Raw genomic sequence first — 10000 nt, forward strand, 5'->3', positions numbered from 1 at the left:
CCACTCCGGAGGAAAAAGCACGTCATGCTAGCTTGTCGGGAAGGGGGCTAAATAACGCTCCAAAGTTATAGGCAAAATTTTGGTGAGGGAAAAACTGGCACAGTCATTTTCAAATGGGTCCCTTGACCTCTCACCTCTAGATATATGAATGAGAATGGGTTCTATGGGAACCCACACGTCTCCCCTTTACAGATATGCCTACTTCCTATGCTATGATATGCTAATCCCATAGAGTTTTTTTTTGCATGCAGTAAATGTGTTATTTTTGCTTGTTCTATTTGAATATTTCTACATACTGGGGTCCTTAAACAGTCTTGGTATTGCATAAATTGGGTACGACTGGAAAGCTGAGATTCAATGGATTCAATGAGCCCAATTGTATTCATGTGTGATGTTAGTCCCCATATAGTAGCCATTTCATTGTAGTGAGACCGGTTTTTGTATAAAATGACCTATTGTGAATCTTTACGACCACAAAGACCTATAGGGGTGCGTCCCGGTGGCTCACCTGGTAGCACGCGTACCACGAATGCGCAGCTCTTTTGCGCGGCCGACCCGGGTTCGAATCTGACCCATGGTCCTTTGCCGCATGTCATCCCCTCTCTCTCTCTCCCCACCTTTCCTGTCTGCCTACTATCCTATCTAAATAAAGGCAAAATGCCCAAAAAAAATTATCTTAAAAAAAAAATATATATATATATATATATATATATATATATATATATATATATATATATATATATATATATATATATATATGTATAGGCCATTCAGGGGTTGTATGGCTTTCCTAAGTATATTGACAATACGTTTTTTTTATACCAAATCACAGCATGTCACCTGTCAATCACTGCAAGACGATGCTGTGGACAATGGTTCTTAACTCATACAGAATTATACTAAAGTGTTTCTTTTGGAGACAGCTCCATCTCTGAACTATCTGCCTGCTTGGTGTGCCCTTTTTTCGGTTTAGAGCAACAGCCCCTCAAAATGGTGTGTGCACGTCCCTCGTCTGTATTATCACTCCCTGATCAAACACACAAGTGTTTTTCCTCTGCTGCCCAGGAAGTGGTGCATTTTACATTTCTGGTTTGTTTGGAATAAACAGAAGAAGAACTGGGTAGTTACAGTAGCATGAGCGGTGATAGACTCCATGACTGAACAGACAAGCAACAAAGATGAAGATTCCCCCCAGACACACACATGGCTGCTTTAATAGCTCCTGTCTATTTGAGCTTACATAGTCTCGCAGTAGCCGGCAGCCATAGATGGACATCTAGGCCTACGTCTGGTGCACAACGCTTGAAAAGTGGTTAAGGACCGCCCCCTAAGACAAAATGTGTGAGTGACAAACATAATGAATTGACCAACCACGGACCTCCTTATTTGCAACTCGTGGGGCGGGACATTTTTTAACCGATGTACCGATGCACGCAGATAGCTGGACTTCCATCATGATACTAATATAACTGGAGCCACAACATTTCTTACACAAGCTTACACAACTCAGCAGTGGTTCCAGTAGCCTGAAGCCCAAGTCCAGCATAGAGAGGCTGAGTGAACGTGGTCTGGACTCTGTGGAGGAGAGTCATGGTTTCAGAGACGCTGTAGAAGGACAGAATACCTGCACTGTGATCCAGGTACACGCCTACTCTGCAGGACAGGGGGCCGGGGATGAGAGTCATGATATTGTTATGTCTGAATCGATAACTATTGTTATAACACTCTAATCCCCAAGACTTGTCAGTGTATCCAAACTGACATTTGCCCCCCGTTCTGTTAATATCCTTATATGAGACTGCGATTGAAACGGTCTCCCTGCTCCACTCCACATCCCAGTAACAGCGTCCAGTCAGCCCCTCTCTATTCAGGACCTGACCATATGCATTGAATCTGTCTGGGTGACTAGAATATATCTGCTTTGCTTCCATACGCATTGCCTTTCTGTCCCCCTCAGATAACAGCAGCTCTGTGTGTGCCGTGTTTGGATCCAGCGTGATTTGACGTGAATACTGTAAGAATCCAGCTCTGGTCTTGGGCTCTCTTGGTTGTGGCAGTAAAACATCCACGTCAGTCACTGGCCATGAGCTGTCGGGCCTTTCCTCTGTAAGGATGTCCTGTAGTTTATCTCTGACCTCTGACACAGCCTCAGTCACATCCTCAAAGTAGCGCAGAGGACGGGTATCGATCCTGGGTGAGACTGTAGATTGACTGAGACGTGACAGCGAGGAGTAATTCTGTATCAAATGGATGTGATCCTCTGTGTGTGAGAGCTGCTCCAGCTCTGCGTCTTTCCTCCTCAGCTCAGCGATCTCCTGCTTCAGCTCCTCCTCAAGTTCTCCGGCCCGACTCGCTTCTGCTATCTGTCGGGATCTGATGTGCTCCTTCACATCAGAGCTTCTTTTCTCAATGAGACGGACCAGCTCGGTGAATATCTTCTCGCTGTCCTCCACTGCTTTATCAGCAGAGAGATTGATGGCCTCCACCTCCTGTCGAAGCACGTTCACGTCTTTCTCTCTGTCCTGGATTCTCTGCTGGATTATTTGTCGACTCACCCCGAGCTCTTTCTGCCTCTCGGCCCTTTCTGCTGCGGCTGAGACCGTGTCGTGGCCTTTATGTTGATCCACAGAGCAGAGATAACAGATACACTGCTGATCGGTACGGCAGAACATCTCCATTACCACGTCATGACGAGAGCACAAGTTCTCCGTAAGCTCCAGGGAGGCGTCGACCAGCTCATGATTGTTCAATGGAGCTAGATCATAGTGAGGTTGGAGGTGCTGTTTGCAGTAAGAGGCCAGACACACCAGACAGAACTTGAGGGCTTTCACCTTCCCAGTGCAGAAATCACAGGTCACATCTTCAGCTCCGACGTCGCAGTGATCAGAAGGAGGAGGCGGCGCAGAAGGAGCAGCTTGCAATCCTGTCTTCCTCAGGTCCTCCACCAACTCTGCTAACATGGTGTTTTTCACCAGGACAGGCCTTGGCGTGAAGGTCTGTCTGCACTGGGGGCAGCTGTGGATATTCCTCTGACCACCTTCATCCCAGTATCTTTTAATACAGCTCATGCAGTAGCTGTGTCCACAGGGAATAGTCACCGGATCCTTCAGTAGATCCAGACAGATCGAACAGCAGAGTTTTTCCTTGTCCAGCTGAAATCCTTGCTGCGCCATTTCTCTTCTCAGTAACAGTCAGCAGAAAAAACAAGCTGTGCTCCGATCCCAAACAACAATCTGTTCTCTGTGTGTTCATGTTCATTTGCTGATCGGCAGTGAATGAGCTCGTCAGCTGTTGTACTTCACAGCATGTTGTTTACCCCCATCTTTACACTGTCAGATCTGTGAAAGGGGAGGGAACAGGAAGTGGACTGAATAGAACCGGCTGTGTGGTGAGACCGGGAGAAGAGGGAGGAGTTATCAGGCTGTGTTCAGAGTGGTTCAGAGCAGCAGCCTTAAAGAGACAGTGTGCGTTTAGTAGCTACTCGTTTACTGGTACTGTATCAAGAATTTTCTTGTCTCAGCTCGATTATGGTGATACCATTTATAGATTTGCTTGCCCCACTGCCCTGGCCAAGCTTGACCCACTTTATCATGCTGCTCTGAGATATATATCTAACTCAGCTTATAGCCACTTCAACTGGATCCTCTTATTTCTTTGGCTAGTTTCAAACAAAAGATCACAGAGGCTATGTGCTCTGATATGTGCGTTTGTGTCTGCTGGCATTTTCAATGTTTTAAGTGTTTTCCATACTGTATGTAGGCTACTGTCTTTGTCACGCCCTGATGTGTGATTTTTGCTGCCTTCTTGGCCAGGTCAGCATTGTAAAATAGTTGTATACCTCAATGCTTTTTATCTGGTTAAATAAAGGTTAAATAAATAAATATGATGTGAAGTGAAGTGAAGATCATGACAAATATAAATTGAATAGTTCTCTCTCCCCTTATCCCCCATATTTTTATTTTATTTTTTACAGTGGCTCAGTGGTTCACACACTGTTGCCTCACCGCAAGAAGGTCCTGGGTTCGAACCCGGTCCATCCCAGGTCCTTTCTGTGTGGAGTTTGCATGTTCTCCCCGTGTTTGGCTTTCTGCCATGTGCTCCGGTTTTCTCCCACCGTCAAAGACATGTATGTTAGGGCTAATACTCAGAGTTTTAGCATGGTGGCGTGCAGCAGCTTGGCTCTTCTTGGAGTGACTAGATTTCATTGTACAACTGTTCAATGACAATAAAATGTTCTTCTTCTTCTTTAATTGCAACATTTTAAAATAAAGTTCCAAATCCTTCTGAGTGGTTTGTGGGAAATTGAACCATAACTATTTAGAATGGTTCTGTGTGTGTGTGTGTGTGTGTGTGTGTGTGTGTGTGTGTGTGTGTGTGTGTGTGTGTGTGTGTGTGTGTGCGTGCGTGTGTGTTACCTATCATGTGAGTCAGTCTGTGACAGATGACAGCATCCTCAGAACAAACCACACAGGAAGCAGGGCAGGACGGGAGGCGGGACAAACACTGGGCTCCGATGATTGACAGCAGCACCATTAGCAAAATACCTGAGGACATAATTCACATTTTCTTTTTCTCAAATAAAACTTAGCAAGAGTTCTGTAGATTGATTAAAGTTCAGAAAGATACAAATCTGAATTCCTATCCTAGGTATTCTGACCTGCGTATACAGTATACCCTGCACTACACCAGTGGATATTCATATGTATCAGTCACTTCTATGGTCAGTTCCTACTCACTGGTCATGTTGTGTTATAGCAGAGGCAGCACGGCAGGGAGGTGGCATCTCTTCCATAGGGCGCTCACGTGATAGACCATCATCGGCATCATCTTCGTCACCAGCACCTCAGTCTGTTCACACATATCATCATCATCAATAGTCCCATCAGTGGATGGCTTCCCCACTTTTAGAAAATGTGGCAATTTGACTGTGTATATTTGTATCAGCCTGTTCCGAAGCTGCTTCTAGAAAACCAACATCTTATTATTTTATTATTATTATGATTCAACACAATCAACACAATAGCCAGTTGTGATGGAGTATGGTGCCGAAACTAAAAGCAGACCAAATTCCTAGAGGAAACTGACCATCACCTACACACCATCATCCACAAATAAATGAATACCACCACCACCACCATCATCATCATCACTCCCTGGACCCCCGTTTGGGAACCACTGAAAAGATTATTACTAAGTCATGTTGTTTGTTAACTCTGTTTGCTCTGAGCTGCTAGGAACGGTGATAAATGTGATGGCAACCATCTGAGATCACTGTGTGTGTGTGTGTGTGTGTCTTAGCTACAATGACTCCACCCCCCCCCCCCCCCCCATGTTGTCTACAAGCACATGTCCTGTGTGTGTGGGGGGTGAGGGGGGTAGCAGCTGTCCCCAGAGGCTGCTGATTGGATGGATGACAGTCAAGACAGAGGCTGCTGATTGGACGGATGACAGTCAGACATTTTCGTATCATGTTTCTGTGGAAGCTCTTCTCCTAATGGACTTTCCTCCAGTGTACAATAGGACTTCTACAGCACACGTTTCCCTTAACAACAGCACACACACCATGGCAGGTCATTATATCTTCATGACTCACCTCAAAATGACAATAATGAGCGTGGCCAGCCAGTCTCTTGGCTGAATTGAAGGGCAGTACATACATACATACATACATACATACATACATACATACATACAGTCCCTATTTTAATTTACATTTAATCAGCTTGATCCTATTGGGAATAAGAAGTGATTTTTTCCAGTAAGCCCTGGCCAAGAAATCAGCATCAAGACAAGTTGTAGAGCAGTGATGTCACACTAACACGTACAGTTTAGGTCAGTGGTTCTCAAAGTGGGGTCCAGGGGTTCCCCAGGAAAAAGGGAAATCGTTTATTTTCACTGTATAATTCCATCCACAATTAACACAAAGACAGAATGTATGTATGTATGTATGTATGAGTATTTTGGTCATGGGTTTCATACACTTTCTGTAATAAAATAATAAAAATCTTATCAAATGGGGGTCCGTGGTCTCAGTTTAGGGGTCCTTGAGGTGAAAACGTTTGAGAACCACTGGTTTAGGTATTTAGAGGTAGGCCTATTTTATCTAGAGTGACTTCCAGATGTTACTCATTTCATTTAGGTATTTAGAGGTATTTTATCTAGACTCTAGAGTGACTTAGATGTTACTCATTTCATTTATGTATTTAGAGGTATTTTATCTGGAGTAACTTAGATGTCACTCATTTCATTTAGGTAGTTAGAGGTATTTTATCTAGAGTGAAGATGTTATTTATTTCATTTAGGTATTTAGAGGTATTTTATCTAGACTCTAGAGTGACTTAGATGTTACTCATTTCATTTATGTATTTAGAGTTTTTTTTTTTTTTTTGCAGGCCAGGCCACCGGGCAGTTGCCCGACCCCGACGTGCCCGATTATGCAGCAGCAGTCCGCGCCTGAATGGAGATGTCGGGACTCTTCTATCTACGATTAACGTTAATTTTGTGCAGCTGGTATTCTCTCTCCCCGACTCTATCACACGGGTGTGAGGCATTGCTATCTGAGGATTGATTGCTCCTGATTGTTGGCTGAATCACCTGGTTGGGGGGTGAGCTCTGATATTTGATCCCTCCCCAGTCACTGGCTTTACACCAGCTCAGCAAGATGGACAGATCATCATCACGGCAGTGGCACACTGACAAAAGAAAGTTTAGGACGGAGTGGCAAGACTAGTATTTTTTTCCCCGAAGTAAATTCAACAGCGGTTTGTCTCATTTGCAGACAGAGAGTGGCTGTTTTGAAAGAGTACAATATACGTCGCCACTATGAAACTGATTTTCAAAGTACCTTGAGGATTTTTCAAGTCGTGAATTAAGTCAAATTTCTCTCTTGATTACAAAGGTGGAAAATACAACTGTTTTTAACTGGGTGTTTACTGATTAAATGTTTAAGCTCCCCACAAATGCAGATGTTTTTTTAACTATATATAACCAATTGCAAATTATTACAATTACCAAACAGATAAAAAGTAGATTATTATATTGAAATGTTATTTTAGATTTAGAATGTTAATTTTCTATAAAACACAATACATTTGAATGTAATTCCACAACGTTTATTTTTGGCCCTCGGCCCTCCACCCAGATTGAGTTTTGGCCCTTCATGGGAAATAATTTGGGCACCCCTGATCTAGAGTGACTTAGATGTTGCTCATTTCATTTGGCCACCATACTACTGGGCTTCCAAGGTACTGACTGCCACAACGGTAAACGTTCTTTGTTCTTTACAAATTAAGTGGAGAGGCACTCTATGGGTTCAGTTTCTTGCTCAAGGGCAGTTTGGCTGATGTTTGAACCTGGGACCATCTGCCCAAGCAGGGATCAGATCAGGGTTTGAATGATATAATAATGGGTAGATATAATATCAAGTTTATATCGCCCCCAGTGTCGTCCACCGCTGGAGATTTCTATACAGATATCTGACCAGAGAAATAATTCCAGTGTGATTGGAAGCTTTTACTCAACAGTCTGTAAAGCCTGCCTCACCTGGAGAGGTTAACAGCTGTTTTATGGTTGTAAGACACGTGTCTGTCAACTGTGTACATAACAACAGTGTAAATAAGTATAGATGGTTTTCACGCAATTGTGTTGCTAGGAAACAGTTTGAAACCTCGCTTATTTCCTGTCAACTATTGTATTAGCAAACACTGCAACAGGAAGTAAGCTAGGCGCAATTTAGAATGTTTATGTTGTCATGTTTTTATTTTATCTTATTTTATTTTATTGCATGAAAACAGTCAAATTCAAAAAGTCGGTATCAGCCTAAAAACACACATCAGTCCAACACTAGCAGCATAAGATCTCTCCATTCTGCTATTAGAAATATTAGACAGTTGTGTTATATAGTTAACGTAGAATCAGCCACACACTGGACTGATAGTTCTCCAGCAGCCTGTGTTATACACCTGACAAATACCAGTTTTGGATGAAACATTGTTGAATAAACCACAAAGAGCACACCAAACTTGTTTTGTTTTGTTTGTTTGTTGTAGTTTTTCTTTGCCATTTCTTTACCCTGCCATGTCTGGTATAGCACCTGGCTTTGGGTTGGGGATGACCATACACCACTTCCTAAACTAACCAACCCAGCTGATAGGTACAGTAAGGTCACGCACTAGCCCACAACACACTGTTTACCTGCTGAACGGAAGCCAGAAGTGCACCTCTGCAGATGAATGGTACGCTCCAGTCACATATTAATCCATAAGGATGACCGATGGGGCACAGGGACTAGCAGTCTACTGAGGAGGGGTGGTTTTTATCACACAATGGTTGCTACAGTGCTAAGCTATAGTAGGTACTGAATGTGTATGTATGTATGTGTGTGTGTGTGTGTGTGTGTGTGTGTGTGTCTAGCTTAGGTTACCTGACCCTGCCTGGAGCATGCTCAGTAGAGCCGGCTGTCACCTGAGAGGAACAGATGTCATCTCTGACTCAGTGGCCTTTAGCATCAGTGTTCAGTTTAAGTTTGCTTAGTTGACTTTCATTAAGGGATTACTCCTTTTCTCGACCATTTCAGCCTTGTGTTGAATTTAATATTCATGGAAAGGGTGGTAACGCACACCAATGGTTCTTTTAGGAGGTGCTGATCACTGAAAGTGAGAACTGAAAAATAACAAATAAGTGTCGCACACAATTTGAATTTAATATTCATGACAGAAGCACTTTGAGTCCAGAGAATTTAATGACTGTTTAAATGCGTTTATAATATCTCTATATATTTTCAGAGGATTTCATATGTCATATGCTGTTTTATGATTCAAATTCTAAAGTGCCAATGAAATCAACAAGATGAATAAAGCTGTTCTATTAACGCAACACACGCGTAGAAAATCGTACTATTGAAGTGCGGCAAAGATCACAAATGGGGATTTTGCTCTATAGAGATCAGGTTATTTTGCATCATCTGCATTAGAAACCATTCACATTCTGACTTAGTGAGGACACTATGACACAAGGCCAGTCTTACTTCTTATTGAGTGGCTGTGGGCTTAGAGGCTCTTCATTCAACACTTGCAAGCCATTCCGTATACTTCCATAGCTGTAGTCATAGAAAAAATACATCATAGAAGTGCCTCAAAGCTCTTGAAAGGGATTTTGAAAGCGATTGTTTCATACCCCATTGAGTTGCACTAGCATTGCTAACAAATGCTAACAGGAGGCTGGTGCTGAGACGAAAACTAATGTAAAAATGTTTTGAATGTTACGATAGTGTACTTGGTTAGTGATACTGTAAAAAGGATAGGCTTCTAAAAGCATTGAGCCTTCCCTTTATGGTTATAGGGTTATATGGAGAAAAAGTGTTTCCCCTTGTAGTTGGGCCTTCAACCCTTCTAGCAAAATTGCATGGAAAGTTCCAAAGGAAGGAACTACCGTGTGTTTTTAAAACACACTGAATTAAAGCTCAAGAAACATTTGGTTGGTTCCAGCGTGTCCCCTGTGTGGTGCCCTTTGACCTGTGAGTGAGTCACACCATCACATGGTCAGCACCATCTTGCCGGCGGCCCCGGGGCACTCGATGATGTCACGGTGGGCCTGGGCGGCCATGTTGAGCGGATACTGCCGACCCACGACCGGACGCAGCCAGCCCGCTTCCATCCCCGCGTACAGTGCCGCCCCGCACTCCTTCTTCTCCTCCTGATGGAGAGAGAGAGACAGAGAGAGACAGAGAAAGAGAGACAGAGAGAGAGAGAGAGAGAGACAGAGAGACGGAGACAGAGACAGAGAGACAGAGAGAGACAGAGAGAGAGACAGAGAGAGAGAGACAGAGAGACAGAGAAAGACAGAGAGAGAGACAGAGAAAGAGAGGGAGATGTTCTATAGTGAATAAAGCATTCTTGTTTATTTTGACTTTTTACAGTACATTTCACATAGTGTATCTTTGTACCAGCCATGGTGATGATTTGGGTGTTTTAGTTTTTTAATACATGGTCAAAAATACTGT

General features: G+C 43.3%; 2 protein-coding genes across 2 annotated transcripts in view; both read right to left on the minus strand.

Moving 5' to 3' along the window:
• Positions 1-1487: 1487 nt before the first annotated feature.
• On the minus strand, positions 1488-3179 carry LOC310792299 (E3 ubiquitin/ISG15 ligase TRIM25-like; the record flags this gene model as incomplete). The annotated part of the gene is made up of 1 exon (XM_083654022.1): positions 1488-3179. Exon 1 carries the CDS (start codon positions 3171-3173, stop codon positions 1488-1490), a length of 1686 nt encoding a protein of 561 aa, XP_083510148.1. The 5' UTR covers positions 3174-3179.
• A 5553-nt stretch (positions 3180-8732) lies between these two features.
• cryz (crystallin, zeta (quinone reductase)) overlaps positions 8733-10000 on the minus strand; it is a 6351-nt gene continuing 5083 nt past the window's right edge. The window contains exon 8 of the mRNA XM_083653373.1: positions 8733-9693. Within this exon, the coding sequence (XP_083509499.1) occupies positions 9532-9693 (162 nt within the window). The 3' untranslated portion in view covers positions 8733-9531. The remainder of the gene's footprint in view (positions 9694-10000) is intronic.

Source organism: Poromitra crassiceps (assembly GCF_964638095.1).
Source record: "Poromitra crassiceps genome assembly, chromosome: 17".
In the NCBI taxonomy this organism is placed as follows: Eukaryota; Metazoa; Chordata; class Actinopteri; order Beryciformes; family Melamphaidae; genus Poromitra; species Poromitra crassiceps.